General features: G+C 41.0%; 1 protein-coding gene across 15 annotated transcripts in view; it reads right to left on the bottom strand.

The window, feature by feature from the left end:
• The window catches only part of SENP7 (SUMO specific peptidase 7), a 171,556-nt gene that overhangs the window by 63,700 nt on the left and 79,873 nt on the right, over positions 1 to 27,983 (bottom strand). For 11 of the 15 annotated variants that reach the window (XR_004973975.1, XM_036348883.1, XM_036348885.1 and 8 more), the window contains one exon: positions 21,568 to 21,762. The exons of the other annotated variants lie outside the window; for them this stretch is intronic. Coding sequence is in view for 10 of the 11 variants with exons in the window: in XM_036348883.1 (XP_036204776.1) it covers positions 21,568 to 21,762 (195 nt within the window). In the remaining variant the exon portion in view is untranslated. The remainder of the gene's footprint in view (positions 1 to 21,567; positions 21,763 to 27,983) is intronic. 15 annotated transcript variants of the gene reach the window in all.

Raw genomic sequence — 27,983 nt, 5'->3', positions numbered from 1 at the left:
CACTGGCAGCTGCGCTGTCCCGCCCTGCCTACAGTATGCACATTAGCCGCCATCTTTGTTGGCGGTTAATTTGCATATCATGCTGATTAGCCAATGGGAGGTGTAGCGAAGGTAAGGTCAATTACCATGTTTGTCTATTATTAGATAGGAAATACACACACACACACACACACACACACACACAAATACACGTGGCCCGGTGCACAAAATCCGTGCACATTAAAAGGGAATTAATTAGAGGAAATATTTTAATATTGCTATTTGCCCTTTCTCTATAATAGAAGTGTGAAAGATGAAAGGAAATTAGTAAAATGTATATGAAAATACCATATAAATTTATTAATGAACAGTAACAAAAGGATATAACAACAGAGACATAATGTAAAAACAACAAAAACATGATATAAAAACAAGTGATGCAAACAATGACTGATAAAGTGATTGAACTTATTCTAATATCTCCCTGTACACCACATTAAGAGTGAAAACACTTTCAGAGTGCTTGACTAGTTTCCCTTATGCTGAAGTATTTAGAACTTTAACATCACATACTCTTCAAACTTGAGAGAAAGCAACATATAACTGACCATGTGCGAAAACAGGTTCAGGTAGGAATATTCCTACTCTGTCTAGACTTTGTCCTTGTGATTTATTAATAGTCATCGCAAATGCTGGCATCACGGGAAAATGTCGTCGAATCAATTGAAATGGGAGGCTAGTGTCAGATGGGGAAAAATCAATTCTTAAAGTCAGAACAACCTCTCCCTCTGCAGATCCTGTTAATACTTCAGCTTCAATAATGTTAGGTCGTAATCTTTTAATAATATATCTGGTACCATTACAAAGACCCCATTTACTATTAAGATTTCTCAATAGCATGATGATTGCACCCACTTTCAATTTTAATTTATGACACGGCATTCCCAAAGGAGTAATACTATTAAGAAATTCAATGGGAAAATTTTCCTTTTCAGCATCATCTGTTGCGTCAATAGAATCATCACTCAACTATGTGTAAAAATATCCATCGAGTATATCCAAAATTTCTTCATTTAATTTTTGAACATGCTCATTTTTTTGGACAAAGAATCGCACATTTAGATATATTTTTAATATTATCTATAGATAAACTATTTCCAAAGGTAGCTTCAATAATAGATCCAATACAAATCATTTCACGGGAGATTTCAATAATATCCATTCCTAAGTGAAAACTGCTATCAAGTTTGCCATCTCCAAGTTTTACTAACCATTCACTATAAACAGAATCCTCTGATTTCATATTTGTTGTAAGAGATAACTTTCCAAAACATCCCCAAACATTACAGTACTTTAAACTCGTTTGTACTATTGCCGATTGCACAGCATCCGGTACAATACTGAGACATTGTCAAAAATCCCCTCCAAGAAGGAGAACTTTCCCACCAAATACAACATTCAAACTCATAATTTCTCTTAGTAATCTGTCTATGGCGTTTATAGCATGACTGGATGCCATGGTGCATTCATCAAGATGTTAGGCCTTTTTAATAGTTTTAGCACCTTCACTGTTTATATCGAGTCTAGAAATTGAAGTTTCATTTAGTGGAACGGGTAATTTATATTGGGAATGAAAGGTGCTTCCACCGAGAAGTAAATTTGCAGCAATTCCTGTAGACGCTGTGGGTAAAACAATTAAAAAATAAGTCCACACATATATGGTCACTTAACTTATGGTAAAGGAGAAAACAATATACAATGGGGAAATAAATGTTGTTGGGAAAGCTGGACAACCACATGCAAGAAAATAAAACTGGACCAATATCTTCAATTACACCCAAAAATCAACTCAAAATATATTAAAGATTTCAGGGTAACACCTGAAACCATAAAACTCCTAGAAGAAAACATGTGATTAAGCTCCTTGGCATTGGTCTTAACAATGATTTGTGGATTTAACACCAATGCAAAGGCAACAAAACCAATCCTATATAAAAAAATAAAAAATTTTAAAAAAGCCTAATATGCTAAGTGTCCAGTCGTCCGGTCATCCGTTCAACCAATCACAGTGTAATATGCTAATGATATTCTAAAGCCACTCTACTGCTTGCTATGACATGCACTGACCGCCAGTGGGCAGTCGACCGGTTGACCAGTCGCTTTGATGTGCACTGACCACCAGGTGGCAGACGCTCCGACCAGTAGGTTAGCTTGCTCCTGGGGTCTGGCCAACTGGGACTGAGCAAGATAGGCCGAATATGCCCTGGAGTCCTCCCGCAGTCCATCCCTGGCTGGCCAACCTCCTGCATCCCTCCCTAGCCCAATCGTGCACTGATGGGGTCCCTTGGCCTGGCCTGCACCCTCTCACAATCCGGGACCCCTCAGGCAATGTTGGCAAGCCGGTTTCAGTCTGATCCCGCAGGCCAGGCCGAGGGACCCCACTGGTGCATGAATTCATGCATGGGCCTCTAGTGTAAACAATATATCAAATAAAATGTTTGTCTTCAGTGAAGGCAACCATCAACAAAATGAAAAGGCAACCCATAGAATGAGAGAAATATCTGGAAATCATATATCTGAAAAGGGGTTAAAGTCAAAAATATATGAAGAACTCAGCCCTGGCCAGTGTTGCTCAGTGGTAGAGCATTGGCCCTCACACGGAAAGGTCAGGTGTTCAATTCCCTGTCAAGGGCACATACCTGGGTTCATTCCCCGGCCCGGGTTGGGGCACATACCAGCCATGTCTCTTTCTCTCTCATATCAATGTTTCTCTTTCTCCTTTTCTCCCCATCCCTCCCTTCCACTCTCTAAAAATCAATGAGAAAAATATCCTCAGGTACGGTTTAACAAAAAAGAAATACACACACACACACACACACACACACACACACACACACACACATATATATCTCAGCCAGTGTGGTTCAGAGGTTAAGCGTAGACCTATGAACCAAGAGGTGATGGTTCAATTCCCAGTCAGGGCACATGCCAGAGTTGCAGGCTCAATTCCCAGTGGAGGGGCATGCAGGAGGCAGACAACCAATGATTCTCTCTCATCACTGATATTTCTATCTCTCTCTCCCTCTCTCCTCCTCTCTGAAATCAATTTTAAAAAGAATTTTTTTTAAGATGGCTAACAGGTACATATAAAGGAGCTCAACAACACTAATCATCATGGAAACCATGATGAGGTATCACCTCACACCTGGTAGAATGGCTATTAACAAAAAGAACAAGAAATAACAAGTATTGGTGAGGATATGGAGAAAAATGGAATCCTTGTGCACTATTTGGTAGAAATTTAAATTCTTGCATATCCCCTACAAAAAAACTAGTACAGAGATTCCTCAAAATATTAAAAATAAAACAACTATATCATGCAGCAATTCAATTACTGGATATTTATTCTTAAGAAATGAAATCACTATCTTGAAAAGATATCTACGCCCCCGTTCACTGCAGTATTATTTACAAGACACACACAAAGACAGTTAAGGTCCATCAATAAATAGATGGATAAATAAAATATTATATACACGCACAATGGAATATTATCCAGCCATAAAAAAGAAAGAAATCCTGCCATTTGTAATAACATGGATGGACCCTGAGGGCATTATGTTAAGTGAAATAAGTCTGACACAGAAAGACAAATACTGTCTGATCTCACACATATGTGGACTCTAAAGAAAACAAAAAACACTTAGATATAGACAACAGATTAGAGGTTGCCAGAGCTAGAGGGGACGGAGGACGGGGAGTGCAAAATAGCTGAAGATGGTAAAAAGGCACAAGTTTCCATGGTAAGTGTACTGTATATTTGAAAGTTAATAAGACAGATCTTAAAAGTTCTCATCACACAACACACACAAAAAAATATAGCTGTGTATAAGTGATGAATGCTGATTGTGTTAATCATTTCTCAGTTATTACATAAAACAAACTGTGTTGTATGCCTAAAGCTAATACAATATTATCTATCAGTAATCTACCAATTAAATCCACTAATTAATTTTTTAAAATAAATTGATATAAACCAGTGGGAAATCATTATTTTGCTATTTCAAATAAAGAATGATTAAATCTTTACACATACTTTCTCCCATGATAATTACTTATGAAAAAACTCATTATCATATTATTTAAGTGGGTAAAAATTTTGAAATAAGAAACTACATAAAATTATTAACATTAAACATTCCTTTATAATAAAATATATATAGTAATTACTACATTTTCAAAACCGTTTCAACCTAGAAATTTTTACAATACCATTTATAAAAGCATTAAAAAATCAGATACCAAAAGTTAATCAAAATTCCTGTACAGTAAATTATAAACACATACCAAGTGACCTCAGGAAAATTACTGATAAGGAAGCACCTATCATTCTCACCTAGACAACATTTGCACTGGCAAAATCTGTCTGATGTAACTATTTTGGAATTCTAGAGTCTATTAAAGGCTTGCAACTTCTAGTCAAAAGGTTTGACAAAAATTTCAGTTAATTTTAGTCAATTTCAGGTTTTAAATTGGTAGCAGCTAACCAACCATCCCACACCCTGAGCTCCAAGGCTATCAGCTATACCCAAGCTCCTAGAACATTTTGCATGGACTTGCAAATGTGAAGGTAAGCAGTCTTGACCAGGTCCTCCAAATACTGCAAATCTGTACTCTGATCACTGGCTGAGCAAATAGACAGCAATTACTGCAACATCCACCTCTCTTGTTGCAACACTCTCCATCCAGCTAAAATGACTTCCAGAAGATTTAAAGGGCTAGCACCTATTCTCACTCTCTGCCCCTCCCCCCCTTCATTTTTCTTCTTTCCTCCTTTTTGGAAACCAAATGCATAAGAACTAGAACATTAAAAAGCAACCACATATATAAGGTAATTCAGAAAGTCATGACCAAGGAAAGACGCAGACTTAGAAATGACCTGAAAAAGAAGAAATGACCTGGGACCTTATGTTTACACACTAGGCCAAAACCTGGAATAGAGACATGTTAAAACAACAACAACAACAAAGACAAAGAGCCCAGCCAGTGTTTTCAATGGTTTAGCTTTGACCTATGAATCAATAGGTCATGGTTCAAATCCCAGTCAAGGCACATGCCCAGGTTGCAGGCTCAATCCCCAGTAGGGGGCATGCAGGAGGCAGCCAATCAATGATTCTGTCTTATCATTGATGTTTCTATATCTCCCTCTCCCTTCCTCTCTGAAACCAATAAAATATATTTTTTAATAAAGAAAAAGAAAAAAAATCAGCAAATCCTGGGGAAGGGGGAGAATCTTACCATATTATAAGATTTAAATGTCAAGTGTTCAACAGAAAAATGCCCAGGCATACAAAAAAAAAAGGAAAGTATGGCAAAACAAAGAAAAAATATAAAACAACAGAACCTGTCCCTGAAAAAATCCAGATGACACTCAATAGACTAAAACACTATTTTAAAAATCCTCAAGGAACTGAAATAAGCCTTGAAAACAGTAAAAAACACTATTTATGACAAAATGAAAATATTCATAAAAAGATAAAATATATAAATGGACCAAAATGAAATTCTGGAGCTAAAAAGTACAGTTAACTGAAATGAAAATTTCATTAGAGGGATTTGAAAAATAGATTTGAACAAACAGAAAAACCAATCAGTGAACTTGGAGACATGATCATGGAAATTATCAAATCTGAGGAACTGAAAGAAAAACAGTAAGAAAAGTAAACAGAGCCTAAGGAATCTGTGGTACACCAACAAGTAGACTGATATGCAAATTATTGGAGTTTCAAAAGGAAAAGAAAGGGGCAGAGATTATTTGAATAAATAATCATCAAAAAAAATTCCAAATTTGATGAAAGACATGAATATAAACATCTACGAATTCCCAGGAACTACTGATGGAATAAAGTCAACGAGGCCTACACCAAGAAATATTATAATCAAACTATCTGAAAGACAAAGGTAAAAAGAGAATCTTGAAAGCACCAGAAAAATCTATTTGTCACATACAAAGAATCCTCAATAAGATCTTAAGCAGATTTCTCATCAGAAAGCATTCAGCTAGAAGGCACTGGGTTGATTACTCAAAGTACTGAAGAAAAAATTCAACCAGAAACCTTACATCTGGCAAACCTGTCCAGAAATAAGGACAAACTTAAGACATTTCCAAATAAACAAAAACTGAGGGAATTCATTACCACCAGACCAGCCCTACAAGACATGCTAATGGGAATGCTTCATGTTGAAATGATAGGACATTAGACAATAACTGAAAGCCACATGAAAGGGAGAGAGACATAGAAACATCAATGATGAGAAAGAATCATTGATTATCTGCCTCCTGCATGAACCCCACTGGGATCAAGCCCACAACCCAGGCATGGGCCCTGACCAGGAATCAAACTGTGACTCTCTGGTTAATAGGTCAATGCTCAAACACTGAGCCACACCAACCTGACAGACTAATACATTTTAAAAACTATTAAGACTATGATTTTGAACACACAATGCATAAAAATATTATTTTGTGATGTCAATAATTGAAAGGAGGTGAGAACAGAGCTGTAAAGGAGAAGTTTTGAATGCTATTAACATTAGACTGCTATTAATTCAAATTAGTGTGTTGTACCTTTAGAATGTTAAGTGTAAAAACTCATAATAACCACAAAGAAATCATCTATAGAATAAAGACAAAAGGAAATAGGAAGGGAATCAAAAAGTTTCATTACAGAAAAACAAGGAAATATAGAAAGAGTTCATCAGAAAATAAGGGGCAAAAAAACACTATAAGGCATACAGAAAACAAATATCAAAATGACAGAAAAAGTTACTCCTTATCAACTGTTTTAAATGTAATTAAATTCTCCAAACAAAAGACAAAGATTGGCAGGATGGACTTTTAAATATATGATATCCAACTATAAGTTGTCTACAGAAACTCACTTTAGATCCAAAGACACAAGTAAGTTAAAAGTGAAAGGATGGGAAGAATGTATTTTATGTAAATACTAGTCAAAAGAGAGCAGGCATGGCTATCCTAATATCAGACAAAATAGACTTTATGTCAAAAAGTTTAGCCCTAGCCAGTTTGGCTCAGTGGATAGAGCACTGGCCTGTGGTCCGAAGGGTCCCAGGTTCAGTTCCAGTCAAAGACATGTACCTCGGTTGCAGGCTCCTCCACAGCCCAGGCCTTGGTCCGGGCACATGCAGGAGGCAACCAATCGATGTGTTTCTCTCATATTGATATTTCTCTCTGTCTTTCTTTCTTCTACTCTCTCTGAAAAATCAATGGAAAATATCCTTGGGTGAGGATTAAAAAAAAAAAAGGTTTGTAAGAGGATTTAAAAAAAAAAGGACATTATGTATTAGTACAAAGTTCAATAAAACAAGATGATCTAAGGATAACAGTTCACCCTTGAACAACGTGGGATTTAGAGTGCCAACCCACATGCAGTCAAAAATCAACATAATTTTTACGCCCCCAAAAAATTTACAGTCATCTCTCAGTATTAACAAGGATTGGTCCAGGACCCACCATGAAAGCCAAAATCAATGAATGTTCAAGTCCCTTATATGAAACTAGAGGCCCAGAGCACAAAATTCACAGTCTGGGACCCCTCACTCCTTACTGCCCACCTGCTCGCTGTTCCTTAACACTCGGCTCGCTGCTCCTTAGCACTGCCACGGAGGCAGGAGAGGCTCCCGCCACCGCCGCTGCTCTCACCAGCTGTGAGCCTGGCTTCTGGCTGAGCGGCACTCCCCTGTGGGAGCGCACTGACCATCAGGGGGCAGATCCTGCATTGAGCGTCTGCTCCCTGGTGGTCAGTGCACATCATAGCGACCGGTCATTCTGGTCGTTCCACCTTAACAGTCACTTAGGCTTTTATTATACACTAGAGGCCAGGCACGCAAAATCACAAGGCCCCGCCCACCTGCCTGCCGCCCCACCTTGACACCCTAACCTCTCCATCCAAAGCTCGAGAGCACCTGGCCCCGCCCCCAACCCCTCCAGCCTTCTCTGGCTGCTTCAAGCCCCACCCTCGGTCCCGCAAGTTGCCTTGGGCTGGTCCTGCCTTCTCCAGGCACCTCCCCGCTTCTGCCCTGTCTCCAGGACAGCACAGCAGCTCTACCCCGTCATGGAGCCAGAGGAGAACATGGAAGCCTCCTGCCTGCTGCGGAGTTTCGCACACCGCTTCCTGGCGGTGCGTGCGCTGCGCTCTTTCACCTAGTAGGTGGGCAACAGACGAGCTGAGTGTAAGCAGTGGATGGCAAAGGACTGGTGAGGGGGACACTATGGGCTCTCACCCCCACCTCCCTGCACGGATGGTCCCGCCTCTTCTCAACACCTCCCTGCTTCCGCCCTGTCTCCAGAGCAACATGGCGGCTCCATCCCGCTGCACACGCAGCCTCCTGCTGAACGATCATTATGGCATGAGAGCGTCATGACCATTAGCATATTAGCTCTTTATTATATAGGATACTAGAAGCCCGGTGCACAAAAATTCGTGCACTCAGGGGGTCCCTCAGCCCAGCCTGTGCCCTCTCACAGTCTGGGATCCCTCAAGGGATGTCCACCTGCTGGCTTAGGCCCATTCCCCAGGGGGATCAGACCTAAGCTGGCAGTCAGACATCCCTCTGGCAGCCCAGGAGCCCTTTGGGGGATGTCCAACTGATGGCTTAGGTCCGCTCTCCGCGGGGAGCAGGCCTAAGCTGCAATCGGACTTCCTTAGTGCTGCCAAGGAGGCGGGAGAGGCTCCTGCCACTGCCGCTGTGCTTGCAGCCATCAACCCAGCTTGTGGCTGAGTGGAGTTCCCCCTGTAGGAGCACACTGACCAGCAGGGAGCAGCTCTTGCATTGAGCGTGTGCCCCCTGGTGGTCAGTGTGCATCACTGCAACCGGTCGTTCCCAGTCATTCCACCGTTATAGTCAATTTTCATATTACCCTTTTCTTATATAGGATAGTGTAGAACAATGCATATAGTTGGCCCTCTGAATCTGCAGATCCCCAACCACAGATAGAAAAACAAAACTGTTTTTGATCTACTGTTCACTGAATCTGTAGATACAAAACCCAGGGGTACTGAGGACCAACTATACATTTATTGGAGGGGAGGAAGGTGGAACACATATAAGTAAACCTATGCAGTTGAAATCTGTGTTATTTAAGGGTCAATTGCATGAATGTTTATACATCTAGTCAGATGATCAAAATATATGAAGCAAAAATTGACAGAATAGAAGAAATAGACAGTTCCACAATAATAGTTGGAGACTTCAATACCCCACTCTCAACAACAAACAGAAGCTGACAGAAGATAAATAAATAATTAAAGGACATGAGCAACAGAATATATCAACTAGATCTAACAGGCATATACAGAACACTCCACTCTAGCCAACAACAACAGAATACACATTCTTCTCAAGTGCAGATTGGACATTCTCCAGGAAAGACAATACTGTAGACAACAAATTAAGTCTCGGTAAGTTTAGAAAAATGAGTAACATACAAAACATCTCTGGCCACACAGGACGAAGTTAGAAATCAATAATGCAAGGAAAACCAAAAAATTCTCACTTGTGGAAACAACACACTTATCTTAAAAAACCAATGAGTCTATAAATAAGTCCCAAGTAAAAGGGAAAACTGAAAATAAAAACAGGGAGCATTATCTCAATGCATTGAGATTTTGCTTCCCAGCAGTTGTGAACAATTTGGCTCAAATAAACTCACAAAAATTCTTTAAGAAAAAAAATATCCAAACATATATGATGCAGCAAAAGCAGTGCTAAGGGAGAAGTAAATAGCTGTATATTTCACATTAAAAAATAAGAAATAACTCAAATCAGCAACCTAACTTATAACTTAAAACTAGAAAAAGAAGAACAAATTAAATTCAAATGTAGTATAAGGAAAGAAATAATAAAGATTAGAGGGGAGGTAAAAAAAAAAAAAAACAGAAAATTAAAAAGGTCAACAAAACTAAAAGTTTGTTCTTCAAAAGAATCAAAATTGAAAGACCTTTAGCTAAATGAACTAAGAAAAAGACTCAAATGTAGTATAATTGGAAGTGAACATGAGGACATTACTATGAATCCTACAGAAATAAAAAGGATTATGAGAGTATAATGAACAACTGTATGCCAAAAAACTGGATAATCTAGATGAAATGGGAAAATTCCTAACAACACAATATCTACCAATACTGAATGGCAAAGAAATAGAAAATGTGAATAGATGCGTAACTAGTAAGGACATTGCGTCAGTAACCAAAATCAAACTAACAAAGGAACGCTCTGGGTCTAATAGTTTCAACTGGTGAACTATAGAAAACCCTTCTAAAAACTTGAAGAGGATAAAATACTTCGTATCTCATTCTCTGAGGCCAACATTGCCCTGATACCAAAGGCAGACGAAGACGCACAAAAAAAGATACAGACCAATATCCCTTAAGAACATTGATTCAAAAATCCTCAACAAAATACTCCAAGTAAAATTCAACAGTTCATTATGGCTACACCATAACCAGATGGATTTATTGTTACAATGCAAGAATAGTTCAAATACAAAAATCTATCAATGTAATACACAAAGGAGGAAAACTACATGGCCATCTCAATGCAGAAAAAGCATTTGACACAATTCCACACCCTTTTCTGATGGGGGACAAAAAAACATTCAACAACCTAGAAATAGAAGGAAACTACCTCAAGATAATAAAAGCCATGTATAAAAACCCACAGTGAATATAACAAATAGTGAAAGACTAGAAGCTTTTCCACTAAGATCAGGAATAAGACAAGAATGCCCACTTTCACGACTTCTAGTCAACACAGTACTGGAAGTTTAGCCAAAGCAATTATGCAAAAAAAGTAATAAAAAGCATTAAAATTGAAAAGGAAGAAATAAAATAATCTCTATTCACAGATAATATATGTAGAAAACTCTAGAATTATACAAACAAAAAACTGTTAGAGTTATAAAGTTAAAAATTTAAGAAAATAATTCTTACAACAGCCTCAATAAGAATTAAAAACTTAGCAATTAACTTAACCAAAAAGGAAAAAGAATAAAATAAAAACTACAAAATATGACTGAGAAAAATTAAAGTGGACATTAATACATGAAAACACATCCCATGTTCATGGATTAGAAGACTTAAGATGTCAATACTAACCAAAGAGATCTATAGATTCAATGCATTTTTATCAAAACTGCAATGATATTTTTTGTAGAAAAAGAAACCTAGAGATGGTGGAGTTCAGAAACTCTCTGCCCGCCTCCTCCCATGAACACAGCAAAAATTATAATTAAATTAGAGAACCATTTATTGAGAACCACCTAAAGACTAGCTGAACAGAACTCCTGTAAATGAGGATATAAAGAAGCAGTCATATGGAGACTAGTAAGAGAAAAGGAGATGCAAAACAGGCTGAGCTCACACCCACAGGTTGTGGTCAATAATCAGAAGAGATATCTTGGTTATACCAGGTGTACCAGTTAATAATGCAGATTTTTTTCAATAGATGGAGTTACACATACATTGATATATATGCGATTTGATATGTATGCTGTTTTGTTGTACTGACAACAAGCTTCAAAACTTCGTATGTCAAATTTTCTGAAGGTGTTAACATCATAGATATTTTTAAGCTTAAAAATGTCAAATTTCATGCCAAAAAAAGAGCATTTTCAAGAAGTTTTAATTCATTATTTTGAAGAAAAGAGCTGCTGAAAGTTATTATATACTTCGAGAAGCTTATGGTGAACATGCTCCATCTCAAGATACTTGTGAACGCTGGTTTAAATGCTTTGAAAGTGATAATTTCCATGTGAAAGACAAAGAACATCCAGGTCAACCGAAAAAGTTTGAAGACCAATAATTACAACCATTATTGGATAAAAATGAGTGTCAAACTCAAAAACAACTTGCAGAAAGATTAAACATTGCTCAGCAAACAATTTCCGATCATTTACAAGCAATGGGAAAGATTTTAAAGAAAGGAAATCTTCCTTTAAAGCTTTAAAGTGTATTTTTAAAAGCTATAAACTTTTTAAATTGGTGGAATTCATACCAAATGTACTATATAACCCTCATTTCTTAAACCAAAAGGTAATACTAGTATGGCTATGACAAATGCCTTTCGCAGCACTGGTATTAGCAACAGAGGTAACAATAATCTCAGGAAAAGAGCCCAGGCCAGGTGGCTTAGTTAGTTGGAGCATTATCCTGTACACCGAAAGATTGCAGGTTTGATTCCCTGTCAGGGCACATACATAGGTTGCAGGTTTGATCCCAATCGATGTTTTGTCTATCTCTCTCTCTCTCTTCCTCTCTCCCTCAAATCAATAAAAGCATATTCTTGGGTGAGAATTATTTAAAAAAAAAAAAAAAAACTCTCAGGATAAGACACTAGCATCCCCAACATAAAAGATTTAAGTATCATCGACTACAACAACCTTTAATGGAGTGTTTGATATATGCAGTGATAAGATACAGAGAAATAATGACTGCCAGGCAGGCATGGCTCACTGGTTGAGTGTCAAGGTATGAACCAGGAGGTCATGGTTCAATTCCCGGTCAGGGAACATGCCCAGGCTGCAGGCTTGATCCCCAGGAGGGGGCATGTAGGAGACAGCCAATCAATAATTCTCTCTCATCACTGATGTTTTTCTCTCTCTCTCTCCCTCTCCCTTCCTCTCTGAAATCAATAAAAATATACTGTTAAAAAAAAAAAAATGGGAGAAACCAAGATGGCGGCATAGGTAAACACCTGAAATTGCTGCCTCGTACAACCACTTCAAAACTAAAACTAAAAGACAAAACAGACATCATCCAGAACCACAGGAAGGCTGGCTGAGTGGAAATTCTACAACTAAAAGGAAAGAGAAAAGCACAGTGAGACTCAGAGGAGTTGCGGAAGTAAAGTGCAGAAGTATGGAGGCACGTGTGCAGAAAGGGCTGGCAATGGAGGACGCCAGTGTCTTTTTCAATAGGGAGGGAGTCACAAACTCCCGACGGCCCTGAACTCCAGTTCCGGGCGAGTCTCTAGGGGCCCAGGACTCATACAGGGAGAAACTGCACTGTCCGGCATTGGGCAAAACTCGAGGGCAGCTTTCTCTCAGAGGTGCTTTCAGCGATTACCGGGATACTAAGACGGGACACTGAGACACAGGGGCCTCTTAGGGCAGGGCTGAGGATCAACCATAGCTGTTTGCTCCACCCTGTTGATTCCCTGAGACCCCGCCCCACCCAAGCTGCTAGCAGAGGCCTTTGCATATGAATGGGCTGGCCCTTTGAGATCTAAAATTACCTAACAAACTGCAGCTGGGTCAAAGAGACCCAGAACTTCCAAAAGAAGGCCCAAGGCCCCACAGCAGCTTGCATTGCTTCACAGCTGGGCCTCATCTGGGCACCTCCAAACCCCAAACAAGGAAGGGGAATCTGCAGATCTCTCTGTAGCTCCTGCTGGGTAGCCTCAGGCAGAGGCTAAATTAGCACCTCCTTAGAGATCCAAGAGCCCGTGTACCCAGTGGTCAGAGTGGGACCATCCAGATTACAACTCCTCAGATCCATAAGGGACACACTCAGGGGGCAGACTCAGTGAGCACCAAAGCCCCACTGAAGCAAGTCTTGCCCCAGAAGGGTGTCTTCAGCACGGAAGTTCTCCCACTGTAGACACAGCTGATTCTCACAGCCAATTGGCCTGGAAGTCAATTCCTCCCAGTGATATCAACAACAATCAAGGCTTAACTACAACAAGACTGTGCACAAAGCCCACAAAGTGGGCCCAAGAGTGTCCACCTCAGGTAATTGGGGAGGCTGAGCCACTGGGCCCTATAGGACACCCAGCACAGAAAGCCACTCTATCAACACAGGGAAGCATAAAAAATGCGGAGACAAAGAAACAGATCGCAAATGACAGAAATGGAGGAAAACAAACTACTGGATATAGAGTTCAAAACCACGGCTATAAGGTTTTTCAAGAACTTTCTAGAAACCACCGATAAATTTAGTGAGACCCTTGAGGATATGAAAAAGGACCAACTAGAAATTAAGCATACACTGACTGAAATAAAGAATAATATACAGAGATCCAACAGCAGACAAGAGGATCCCAAGAATCAAGTCAAAGATTTGAAATACGAAGAAGCAAAAAACACCCAACCAGAAAAGCAAAATGAAAAAAGAATCCCAAAATATCAAGATAGTGTAAGGAGCCTCTGGGACAACTTCAAGCGTACCAACATCCGAATTATGGGGGTGCCAGAAGAAGAGAGAGAGCAAGATATTGAAAACCTATTTGAAGAAATAATGACAGAAAACTTCCCCTACCTGGTCAAAGAAATAGACTTACAAGTCCAGGAAGCACAGAGAACCCCAAACAAAGGGAACCCAAAGAGGACCACACCAAGACACATCATAATTAAAATGACAAGAGCAAAAGACAAAGAGAGAATCTTAAAAGCAGCAAGAGAAAAAAAGTCAGTTACCTACAAGGGAGTACCCATACGACTGTCAGCTGATTTCTCAACAGAAACTATGCAGGCCAGAAGGGAATGGCAAGAAATATTCAAAGTGATGAATAGCAAGAACCTACAACCAAGATTACTTTATTCAGCAAAGCTATCATTCAGAATTGAAGGTCAGATAAAGAGCTTCACTGATAAGAAAAAGCTAAAGGAGTTCATCACCACCAAACCAGTATTATATGAAATGCTGGAAGGTAACCTTTAAGAAGAGGAAGAAGAAGAAAAAGGTGAACAACAAATACACATCTATCAACAAGTGAATCTAAAAATCAAGTGAATAAAAAATCTGATGGACTTAAGCTTTTGGAAAAAACTAAGATGGCGGCATAGGTAAACACCGGGAAATTGTCGCCTCACACAACAATTGAAAATTACCGCAAAGGACTGAGCAAACATCATCCAGAACAACAGGAAGGCTGGCTGAGTGTAAATTCTACAACTAGAAGGAAAGAAAAGCACGCTGAGAGCCAGAGGCGCTGCAGAGGTGAAGTGCAGAGGTACGGCGGCTCGCGCGCGAGGAAAGGGGGTGGCGCCTGAGGACGTGGCTGTCTTTTTGAATCACAAGCTCCCGACTGCTCTGAACTCCGGTTCCGGGAAGTCTCTGGGGACCCAGGACTCATACGAGGAGAGGCTGGTCTGTCCGGCAGCGGGCGAACTTGAGGGCGGCTTTCCCTCAGAGGTGCTTGCAGCCGTTACCGGGACACTGAGACGCCTGACTCCGGGCGGAGAATCGGCCATAGCTGCTTTCTCCGCCCTTTGACTCCCTGAGACCCCGCCCCACCCAGGCTGCGGCAGAGGCTTTTGCATGTGAATGTACCTAACTGCAGCCGAACCAGGCAGACCCGGAACTTCCAAGAGAAGGCCCAAGGCCCCGCAGCGGCTTGCATTGCTTCACAGCTGAGCCTCTTCGTGGCTCCTGCTGTGTGGCCTCAGGCAGAGGCTGAATTAGCACCTCCTTAGATCCAGGAGCCACTGTACCCAGTGGTCAGAGGGGGACCATCCAGACTGCAACTCCTCAGATCCATAAGGGACACACTCAGGGAGCAGACTCAGTGAGCACCAAAGCCCCACTGAAACAAGTCTTGCCCCAGAAGGGTGTCTTCAGCACAGAAGTTCTCCCACTTTAGACACAGCTGATTCTCACAGCCAATTGGCCTGGAGGTCAATTCCTCCCAGTGATTCTACAACAACCAAGGCACCAAGAGTGCACCAAGAGTGTCCACCCCAGGTAACTGGGGAGGCTGAGCTACTGGGCCCTACAGGACACCTGGCGCACAGGGCCACTCTATCAACACAGGGAAGCTGCCAAAATGCGGAGACAAAGAAACAGGTCACAAATGGCAGAAATGGAGGAAAGCAAACAATTGGATATAGAGTTCAAGGCCACGTTTATAAGGTTTTTCAAGAATTTTATGGAAACCGCCGATAAATTTAATGAATCCCTCAATAAGTATAGTGAGACCATGGAGGACATGAAAAAGGACCAACAAGAAATTAAGCATACACTGACTGAAATAAAGAATAATTTACAGAGATCCAGCAGCAGACAAGAGGATCCCAAGAATCAAGTCAAAGATTTGAAATACAAAGAAACAAAAAATACCCAACCGAAAAAGAAAAAAGAAAAGAGATTCCAAAAATATGAAGATAGTGTAAGGAACCTCTGGGACAACTTCAAGCGTACCGACATCAGAATTATAGGGGTGCCAGAAGGAGAGAGAGGGCAAGATATTGAAAACCTTTTTGAAGAAATAATGACAGAAAACTTCCCCTACCTGGTGAAAGAAATGGACTTACAAGTCCAGGAAGCGCAGAGAACCCCAAACAAAAGGAATCCAAGGAGGACCACACCAAGACACATCATAATTAAAATGCCAAGAGCAAAAGATAAAGAGAGACTCTTAAAAGCAGCAAGAGAAAGACAGTCAGTTACCTACAAGGGAGTACCCATACGACTGTCAGCTGATTTCTCAACAGAAACCATGCAGGCCAGAAGAGACTGGCAAGAAATATTCAAAGTGATGAATGCCAAGAACCTACAACCAAGGTTACTTTATCCAGCAAAGCTATCATTCAGAATAGAAGGTCAGATAAAGAGCTTCACGGATAAGAAAAAGCTAAAGGAGTTCATCACCACCAAACCAGCATTATATGAAATGCTGAAAGGTATTCTTTAAGAAGAGGAAGAAGAAAAAGGAACTCTTACCATTTGCCACAGCATGGATGGAACTGGAGAGCGGATAAATACCACATGATCTCACTCATTTGTGGAATATAATGAACAACATAAGCTGATGAACAAGGACTGATCCAGAGACGGAGAGGCATTGATTGGACTGTCGGGACTTGGAGGGAAGGTAGGGGAGGGTGGGGGTAAGGGGGAAAGATCAACCAAAGGACTTATATGCAAGCATATAGGCCTAATTAATGGACATGGACAACGGGGGGGTGAGGGCATGAGCGGGGGGTGGGGGTGGGGGGTAGAGGGTAACGTGGGGACAAGGACACATATGTAATATCTTAATCAATAAAAAATATATTTAAAAAAATCTGATGAACAGAGTAAACTGGTGAATATAATAGAATCAGGGGCATAGAAAGGGAGTGGACTGACTAATCTTGGGGGGTTGGGGAACAGGGGGTGGGGGGAGTGGGAAGAGACTGGACAAAAATCGTACAACTATGGATGAGGACAGTGGGAGGGTAAGGGCAGAGGTGGGGTGGGAACTGGGTGGAAGGGAGCTATTGGGGGGGGGGGAAGAGGAACAACTGTAATAATCTGAACAATAAAGATTTATTTAAAAAATAAAATAAAAATGACTACCATTTATTAATCACAAATAATGACTGCCATTTATTAATCACATAATGACTATCATTTATTAGTCACATACTAAGTTATATAGCTTATCTCCTTAAATCTGCATAATAATCCTATAAGAGTACATTATCCCTGTTTTAAAGAAAGAATAAGTAACTTGCCCAAGATAAGCCAGGTTGTTAGGAATACTGCTAATATCTGAATCCAGGTGTCTGTCTTCAAATCTATACCGGGGTGGGGAACCTTTTTTCTGCCAATGACCATTTGTATATTTATAACATCATTGGAGGGTCATATAAAATTATCAACTTAAAAATTAGCCTGCTATATTTGGTCAAACATTTAACTAATTCACCCCTTATGCCTTGGCAGGGACAGATCAAATGATTTTGCTGATCATATATGGCCCACGGACCAGACATTCCCCACCTCTGGGATTCCATTCCAAATGCAAGAACCAAAGAAAATTACCACCAACAAAATGAATTTCCAAGGCCCACATCAAATACCACCTGGAAATTTCATAAAATGAATTTCAAGAAAAAAATATAACTGCCAAGAAGGACCCCGCATGTTTAACTGGTAACAAATTCATAACCAGAGTCTAGCAGCCATTACCAACACAAGCTCTCATACACACTGAATGTAGGAAAAAGCAACAGGCTGAACCTTCAGTTTCTTGCACTTGCCCTGCCATAGAATCAACCCTCATAAATGAGTTCATGGTATCAACTTGCACTCAGTGGACTAAGACCTGCCCCTCCCAATCAGAACCATGCAACTATATCCTCATTTGCATCTATACTGACCAATCAGAACTGCTCCATCATAATGACCAATCTGACCTATCAAGACCATGCTACTTGGACCAATCAGAACTTTGCTATTTAGATTCCTGTTCTGAACCAATTAGGAACCAGGGTGCAAGCTTTATATAGGGCAGCTTCCCCCTTGTCTGGTGGAGCTCACTTTTGGTTTCCAAGGTAGGTTGCCTTTCCCCAGTTTGCAAATAGTTCCCTTGAATAAACTTTCTTCTCTTTCCATACCCCATATTGGGGGCTCCTATTGACATTAGCTTGGTGGCAGCAAATTTTTGTTGATCACAACTATTTAGAAAGAACTTGAGGAGAGCTAGAGTTCTTATTTTATAGATTTTAGGAACAGCCAGAAATTTTAGGCCTATTATTATTAAACCTTAACCCCAAATTGGTATAAAGCTTGAAAAGTATAGATTTAATATAATAGTTTCATAGAATCCTCACAATTAGCATGAATGTGTGTTGATGTCATTTGAATTCCATGGTAACAGTACATAATAAGTAATCACTATGATTAAATCAACCCTAATGCTTTGGTAGAGCCAGATCAAATGATTTTAATCACTTGACTACTTATGGTTACATATCTTAGTACTTATGCTAAACTATTACCATGAAACTCAAATCATATAAGTCTTACATAAGCCTTCAGTTATAACAACATATATATACACATATACATATATATGTATGTGTATGTATATAAATATATATATACACACACGTACATATAAACTTTATATATATATATATATATACACACACACACACATATATATATACACACACACATATACATACATACACACACACACACACACACACACACACACACACACTAGGGGCCCAGTGCACGAAGATTCGGGTGGGGACGTGGAGGGGGCTTAGCTCAGCCGGACCTGCACCCTCTCCAATCTGGAAGCCCTCTCCAACTGGGAGTTTCTGTCTGCCTTTGCAATCATATGAGCGAATTGTCTGAGACCCCCCAACCCAGTTTGGTTTGTTGCTCACAGAATAATAGAGGCATTTTTTTTCTTTGCTCCATCGGTAGAGATTTCCTGGAAGTTTTAGGATATCTTCCCTTTAATTTTTCCTAAACACTCTGATTTTACTTATGTCTCTCACCTTTGCTTTCCCTCCATCCCCCACCACAACAGTATTCCAGGCTCACTTTGCTCTAGTGCAGTGGTTCTCAACCTTCCTAATGCCGCGACCCTTTAATACAGTTCCTCATATTGTGGTGACCCCCAACCATAAAATTATTTTCGTTACTACTTCATAACTGTAATTTTGCTACTGTTATGAATCGTAATGTAAATATCTGATATGCAGGATGTATTTTCATTGTTATAAATTAAACATAATTAAAGCATAGTGATTAATCCCAAAAGCAATCTGTAAATATATGTGTTTTCTGATGGTCTTAGGCAACCCCTATGAAAGGGTCCTTCAACTCCCAAAGGGGTCACGACCCCACAAGTTGAGAACCGCTGCTCTAGTGTCTAGGAGAGCTGTCTGCCACCAGAACTATGATTCCCAGCATTCCTGGTGCTCCCCGCGTTCTGGGTTTTCCTGACCAGAGAGCCACTTCCCACCAAGCCTCCGGCTCTCCTGCTCTGCTTTCCGTCCAGTGACTTAGGGAGCCATGTCCCCCCAAGCTGCCGGCTCTCCCACTCTGCTCTGTGTATGCAAATTACGCACCATATTTGTCAGGTTAATTTGCATACTCACTCCTCATTGGCTGGTGGGCGTGGCTTAAGTGTAGCCGAGGGATGCTAATTTGCATGTTTCTCTTTTATTATATAGGATACAATTCTCACATGTGAAATTTAAAAGAGATAATAAACAATCTTGTGAGGTAAAAAAGGCATTCAAAATTATTTGTTTTTACAACTCAGAAAACCAAAGGTCAAGGTTAAATGACATAAACATTAACCCAAGTGCACAAAATTAAAATGTATTGAGCTAACCAATGGGTGTAAGTGCAAATAAGACATGGTATCTCTCCTTAAGGAGCTCATGGTCCAGTAGAGAAGGCAGAAATAAACAACTACAGTATAAAATTATAAATGTACTTCTAATAATCTCTAATTATACATCAAATTTATTAGGAACTAGATAATACCACTGAAACTCATTATTTTCCCAGCAAATTCAGAAAGAGATCTACTAAAGTATAAAGTTAAAACTGTCATTGATAATTCACTAAGTAGAACCTCGGTGAAAACATAAAATATCTTCCAAAAGGAGAAAAATTCATAAAATTTTTAAGTTCATAAGAAATGAAGTGAGTTTATAAAAATAAAATGTGTTAAAAATGTAAGAAATTTGTTACAGATCTTTAATGAAGCAACTATAAATACTCTTTAATGTAATTAGGCTTAGAACACAAATACAAGCCCTAGCTGGTTTGGCTCAGTCGATAGAGCATCAGCCTGCGGACTGAAGGGTCCCAGGTTCAATTCTGGTCAAGGGCACATGCTTGGGTTGCAGGCTTGGTCGCAGTGGGGGAGCGTGCAGGAGGCAGCCAATCAATGATTCTCTCTCATCATTGATGCTTCTATCTCTCTCTCCCTTCACCTCTGAAATCAATAAAAAATTATTTTTTAAAAAAGAGAGAAATATAAACCAGAAGTTACCTCTGGGTGGTTCAGGGGCAGAGGGGGAAGGGGGAAATAAGACTGGATCAGTAATTTTCATTAAGATCAAAACTATTTATTGTACTGGCTGAAAGCAGAAAAGTAAAACGAGAAGTTCATGATAAAGTAAAAGTTAAAGGTCTATTAGTATCTGCTAACTGACATCCCCTAACTTTTTCCCATGCTTTTTTTCTTATTTACAATCCCCACTCTTCTATAACTTAAAAGCAACTTCATATTTCCATTTCTCTTATTGGCATATTAAGACACTTTTATTAATGGAATTCAGCTATCTCAAACCATTTTTGTAAGAAATGCATTCAGCTATTCATTCAACAGATACTTACTAAGCACTAAGTGCCAGGTACAGTTCTAGAATCTGGATATAAAAGCAGTAAATATGGCAATATGGAGGGATGGAAGAACAGGCTGACAGATGAATGAATAGGACAGAGAAGGAGGAGGAATACACAGATGTCAGGGGAATGGATTTTAATTACACCAGACAAATTAACTGAAATACTAAAATAGTTAACTAAATTCTCATTAAAGAGTCTGTACCCATTTTTCCAAAACACAAGTGGAATACCTGATTGTTTTTTAAACTGGTTATTAGCCATGCATGGAGTGTTGGTTTCAGCCACTAGGAGAGAAAAGTCATACTAGCCATCAGAGCACATTTGCCTCACATTTAGTAATAGCATATCTGTTGGGGAAGAATAGAGGAGGGCTCAAGAGAATAATATTTGTGTTGAGTAAAGTTATCACTAAACATACCTTTCATTTAAAAAGAAGCTCTTGTGAGGATTTAGATTTTGACAAGATTCTAGGCTGCCATCAGATGATGAAGAAAGCTGCTCTGATTGCAAGTTGTCTGTATCACCCAAAGTGGCCTCAGTTACAGGAGAGGTCTTTATGTATTTTCTTCCTAACTCCGTTCCCAGGACATTCGTCAATATAACTCTGGGTATCCTGTCACACAAAATAACAAACACTGTTCTGTACTGAAGTCTGCAGTAACAAATATATTCCAAGAGGTTGAATTTTCAAACATTTTCATCTTAACACAAGTGAGCTATAAGAACTATACCACCCTAGAAATTAACCTGTAAATACTAAAAATTGTGGATGAACACACTCTTTTTCTTGTATGTTTCTAGAAGTACTTGTGTCTTATTAACTGGCATAGATTACCCTACCACTACAATGGCTTTACTGTTATATTGGCTGCTATTGGGGTGCTTAAAATTTTAAACAATTTTTCTCAAAAAATGCTTTCTTTCTCTTTTCCAGTCATTACTGAAAATATAGGCCCTTGCTGGTGTGGCTCAGTTTGAGTGCCATCTCATGCACCAAAAGTTCGCCAATTCTATTCCCTGTTAGAGTACATACCCAGGTTGTGGGTTGATCCCTGGTCAGGGTGGTGCAGGAAGCAACAGATCAATGTTTGCCTTTCTCCCTCTCCCTTCCTCTCTCCTCTAAAATCAATTAAAAAATCAAATATAAATATAAATATAAGTACAAATATATATATATATATATATATATATATATATATATATATATATATATGGAATCTTACCTTTAAAAAGAAACCACATTACTACAAACCAATTCAAGAAATCATTATTCTTTTCACTAAACATAAAGGTCCTTGAAAAGAAATTATATACTCGTAATTGGCAAATGACAAATGCTAAATCCAACAAGAAAGACACCATTCAGATTGCAACTATGATAATGATAGAGGCCATAAATAAAACAGCACATATACTAATGGTAATATATAGAGACTATATAATAGCATCAAGAAAATAGTAAACATTTAGAAAATTAAAGTGTATTTTTATTTAAAGTGTATTTTTAAAGCTTTAAAATTTTTTTAATTGGAGGGGTTCATATCAAATGTACTATGTAACCCCGGTGTCTTCTTAAACGGAATATAATCTTTTCTTGGTTAGCCAGTTGTTTTATGAACAATTGATGTACTTTGCCACACTACACTGATACCCTCAAGGCTACTATTTGGCACTCAACTGACTGGCCCAAACAAAATTATTATAATTTTTTAGTTCCTATTACTGTATTTTTTAAGTTTTAATATCACTGTTATGAATATGTCATTAGCAGCACTTTAATGATCCTTTGTGAGAGACAACACATTAATACTTGGAAAGCATAAAGTACTTTTAAGTTAAAAATATGACCTTCCGCAGACTTTATTACATTTGCTACTAGGAGCCCAATGCGCGATTCGGCACCACCCACCCTCTGGTCCAGCCCTGCCTCCCTCTCCAGACCTTGAAGCAGCGGCGGCCACTGCTGATCAGGCCCTCCCCCAGCGCAGGGGCACGGAGGCCCCTGCCGCCCCGCCCCCCTATGCTGCACACACAACCTCCTGTCCAGTCAACTCCTTATGGCGTCCTGATTAATTAGCATATTTCTCTATTTTATGTATATACTAGAGGCCCGATGCACAAAAATTTGTGCACTCGGGAGGATCCCTCAGCACAGCCTGTGACCTCTCGAGTCTGGGACCCCTCGGGGAATGACCACCTGCTGGGTTAGGCCCGCTCCCCAAGTGATTGGGCCTAAGCTGGCAGTCAGACATCCCTCTGGCAGCCCGGCAGCCTTCGGGGGATGTCCACTTGCCAGGGTGGAGCAGGCCTAGCTGCAGTTGGACATCCTTAACACTGCTGAGGAGGCGGGAGAGGCTCCCACCACCACCGCTGTACTGGCAACCATCAGCCTGGCTTGTGGCTGAGCAGAGCTCCACCTGTGGGAGCACACTGACCACCAGGGGACAGCTCCTGTATTGAGCATCTGCTGGCTGGTGGTCAGTGTGTGTCATAGTGACCAGTGATTCCCAGTCGCTCTGCTGTTAGGGTCAATTTGCATATTACCCTTTTATTATATAGGACAGAGGCCTGGTGCACGGGTGGGGGCCGGCTGGTTTGCCCTGAAAGGTGTCCCGGATGACGGTGGGGGACCCGCTGGGGTGCCTGGCCAGCCTGGGTGAGGGGCTGAGAGCCATTTTCAGACTGGCCACACCCCCTTCAGGGTGGGGGGCCCCACTGGGGTGCCTGGCCAGCCTGGGTGAGTGGCTGATGGCTGTTTGCAGGCTGGCTACAGCCCCTTCAGGATGGGGGTCCCTGCTGGGGTCACTGGCCAGCCTGGGTGAGGGCTGATGGCTGTTTGCAGCTGATGGCTGTTTGCAGGTTGGCTACAACCCCTTCGGGGGGTTCACCCCTGGGGAGCCTGGCCAGCCTGGGTGAGGGGCTGATGGCTGTTTGCAGGCTGGCCACACCCCCTTCAGGATGGGGGTCCTTGCTGGGGTCACTGGCCAGTCTGGTCAGGGGCTGATGGCTATTTGCAGGTTGGCCACAGCCCCTTCAGGGTGGGGGTCCCCACTGGGGTGCCTGGCCAGCCTGGGTGAGGGGCTGATGGCTGTTTGCAGGCTGGCCACGACCCCCAGCCACCCAAGCTCCCATTGGAGGCTGGCTGGAAGCAGATATCTGGGATTTATTTACCTTCTATAATTGAAACTTTGTTGCCTTTTGCAGAGGCCACAGCCGGCCAAGGCAGGCAGGAAGCTTGGCTTCCTCAGTCTTCGGGGCAACCAAGCCTCCTGCCTGCTCCAGCTCCGTGGCTGCCGGCCGCCATGTTGGTTGGGTTAATTTGAATATAGTTGCACTGATTGGCTGGTGGGCGTGGCTTGAGCGTAGCGAAGGTATGGTCAATTAGCATCTTTGTCTTTTATTAGTGTAGACTAGAGGTCTGATGCATGCAGATTCGTGCAAAAATGGGCCTTCCTGCCCCTGGCTGCCGGCACCGCCTTCGTTCCAGCTGGAGCCGCCTTTCTGCCTTCCCACGCTGCCCAGAGGCCCGGAGCGACTGGGGCAGTGCAGAACGCCTGCATCACCGCCATGGACTACGCAAGCGACCCACCCCGCCCCCGGCCACTCAGTACCTGCATATACAAATTAACACACCATCTTTGTTGGGTTAATTTGCATACTCATTCCGGATTGGCTGGTGGGCATCATGAAGGTATGGTCAATTTGCATCTTTCTCTTTTATTAGAGTAGATAGATAGTACTTAGAGAGGTACTCTATTTTTGCTACATAGAGGCACTATGTTCTTTTCACAATGTTCAAAACAAAATATAATTTCAGATCTCAGGAGAACTTTAAAATAATTTGATTTTCTCTTTATTTCAAACATGAAGAACTGAAAGCTCAGAAAATTTAAGTACTTGCCCTGTATAAGTAACTCTTCCTAGTAGAAGAATCTGAGCCTATTGTTTTTTTGGTTTTTTATTTGATTTGATTACACTGTCTGTATCCACAATACTAACATGCCAAAGGATTCAGATAACTAAGCTTTTCTATCAATAAATACTTCAAGAGAACTTTTTTCCATCAAAAAAAAAAAGTATTAAAATAATTAAGTTCTATATATGATCTAAAAACAGACATAGTAAATAGTACAACACACTGAACTCACAGTTTAAGTGAAAAAAGAAGGGAAAAGAAGTCTGTCATCTAAATAACACTTATAGTGAGGAGGGGAGGGCAGAGACATTTTCCTACCTCCTTGCATGATTAAATCTCTAAGAATCCCATTTATTATTGTCTGGTTTGTATATCTGATGCCTGATAAAACCCTCCTTAAACAACTGGATTTGAAATGGGAACAGGGACAATATAGGACCAGTAAGGAGTCTCAAGATTTATTTTACCTGACCTCACACTAGAAATTGCTATAATTGAATTGTTAAAGGAAACTCGCCTCGCTGGTTTGGCTCAGTGGATAAAGCATCAGCCTGAGGACTGAAGGGTTCTGGGTTCAATTCTGGTCAAAAGGACATGTTGGGTTGCAGACTCGATCCCAAGTGGGGGGTGTGCAGGAAACAGCAGATCAATGATTCTCTCTCATCATTGATGTTTCTCTCTCTCTCTCTCTCTCTCTCTCTCTCTCTCTCTCTCTCCCCCCCTCCACCTCCTCCTCCTCCTCCTCATTTTCCCCCTCCTTTCTTCCCACCCTCTCCCTTCCTCTCTGAAATCAATAAAAGCGTATTAAAAAAAAGAAAATTCAACTATGGTTCTCAATACTTTAGGAAAAATACAAGGATATTAGCAGAGAAAATTTTATTCAGGTTAGACCTATCCTTTTCTAGATACATATTATAGTGTAAATAAAACTGTACTTTAAGAAATAAGAGAATCTAAAAAGATCCAGAGATAGTGAAGCATGCAACACACTAATGTACTAGAGGTGGGGGGAGAGATTAACTAATGAACTTATAGGCATAGTAGAGGCCTGGTGCATGAATTCGTGCATAGGTGGGGTCCAGCCTGCCCACCCCAATCAGGGCCAATTGAGCTGGGCCAGCTGGGGAGAGAGGATGCAGGAGGTTGGCTGGCCGGCCCCACCCCTGAACGGGGTTGTGGGGTCCAATCAGGGGCAGGGCCGGATGGGGGAGGGGCCATGGGCAGTTGGCCAGCTGGTCCCATCCCCTGGTCAAACTCCTGATCGAACTCTCGGTAGAGGGGACAATTTGCATACTAGCCTTTTATTATATACGATATGTATAGCCCATGGACAGACAATAGTTCAGGAAAGACCTGGGGAGGGGAAGGGAGCAGGGTGGAGTAAGTTAAACAGGGAACATCTGTAATACTTTCAATAATAAAGATAAATTTTTTACAAAAGAAATAAAAAACTGTATGATTAACCTTTAAAAAAAGAAATGAGAGAAACTGATATACTAAATTGGTTATTTATGTTAAGAATTAAGTCTTTACTAGAGGCCTGGTGCATGAAATTTGTGCACTGTGGGCAGGGGGTCCCTCAGCCCAGCCTGCACCCTCTCCAATCTGGGACCCCTTGGAGGATGTCCGACTGCCAGATTAGGCCCGATCCCTAAACCAGCAGTCAGACATCCCTCTCACAATCCAGGACTGCTGGCTCCTAACCGCTCACCTGCCTGCCATCCTAATTACTTCCTAACCACTCCCCTGACAACCTGATTGATGCCTAACTGCTCCCCTGCCAACCCGATCGCCCCCACCTGCCCTCCCTGCTGGCCCAGTCATCCCCAACTGCCCTCCCCTGCCAGCCTGGTTGCCCCCAACTGCCCTCCCCTGCTGGCCCAGTCACCCCCAACTGCCTCCCCCTGCTGGCCATCTTGTGGCAACCATCTTGTGGTGGCTATCTTGTGATGACATGGGGGCAGCCATCTTGTGATGATGTGAGGGCACGAGGGCCACCTAGGCTTTTATTAGTATAGATGACCCTCTATCATTACCAAATTCTAAAATATGACTCATAATGAAAATATCCAGAAAATATAATATTTAAGTAAAGAGAACATTTGGGATATATAAGGAAACACATCAAAGAAATGTCAGCTATCGTTTAGTATCCCTTTTAAATGTCTGACTACAGTATGTTTAAATTTGTTTTAAACTATTGAGTCCCTAAAAAAGCTGTCTCTCCAAATAGGTAAGATATTGTCCATAAAGATTAGTCCTATACAACGTGTTAAATAGAATCTACAACGATAACAAAAAGTACAAATATCAGCAAGAAAAGAGAACTTTTAAAGATTATGATTCTCTTCTGAATAATAAGACATCTTATTCTTGTAAGGACTGTTTTATAACCAGACAACCAAGGGGTCTGGGCTGCCTGTAACTATTGAGTCAATTAAGCAGAAACAAGGTTGAATCATATATAAGCATATATAAACATTTATTCCAATAATGTAGGTAGTATGGGAGAGCAGCAGGTCATCCACAAAAATCTGCTGTGTACCCCACCATATGCCAGCTGCTTATATTGGGTAGAAGGACAAAGATCACGTAGGAAAATAGGAATTACAAGTATGGGGAAAGTGGGCACAGGATTAACAGTAACAAATCATGAGGGCTGGGGGAGGGTGGTGTGACAGGAGGGCGGGAGCCTCTAGGCACTCTGGGACTAAATTACAGACAATAGGGGCTGGGGGTTGTAAAGAACAGGTGCCCCCTGGACTAGATTGTTTCTGCCACAAGGTTGTAAATCTTTCCATAATGATAGGTAGTTCTCGGAAGGAGGATGGACTGTATTCCAATGTTAACTCCCATTCCCAGGGCATACAACTCTCAGTGAGGTTAGAATGTCCTTTCTCTAATCAGAACAGAACCAT

This window comes from Myotis myotis, unplaced genomic scaffold, assembly GCF_014108235.1.
Source record: "Myotis myotis isolate mMyoMyo1 unplaced genomic scaffold, mMyoMyo1.p scaffold_m19_p_2, whole genome shotgun sequence".
NCBI classification, from domain to species: Eukaryota; Metazoa; Chordata; class Mammalia; order Chiroptera; family Vespertilionidae; genus Myotis; species Myotis myotis.
Note: the sequence above shows the minus strand (reverse complement) of the source record. Positions and strands in the feature narration are given on the sequence as shown.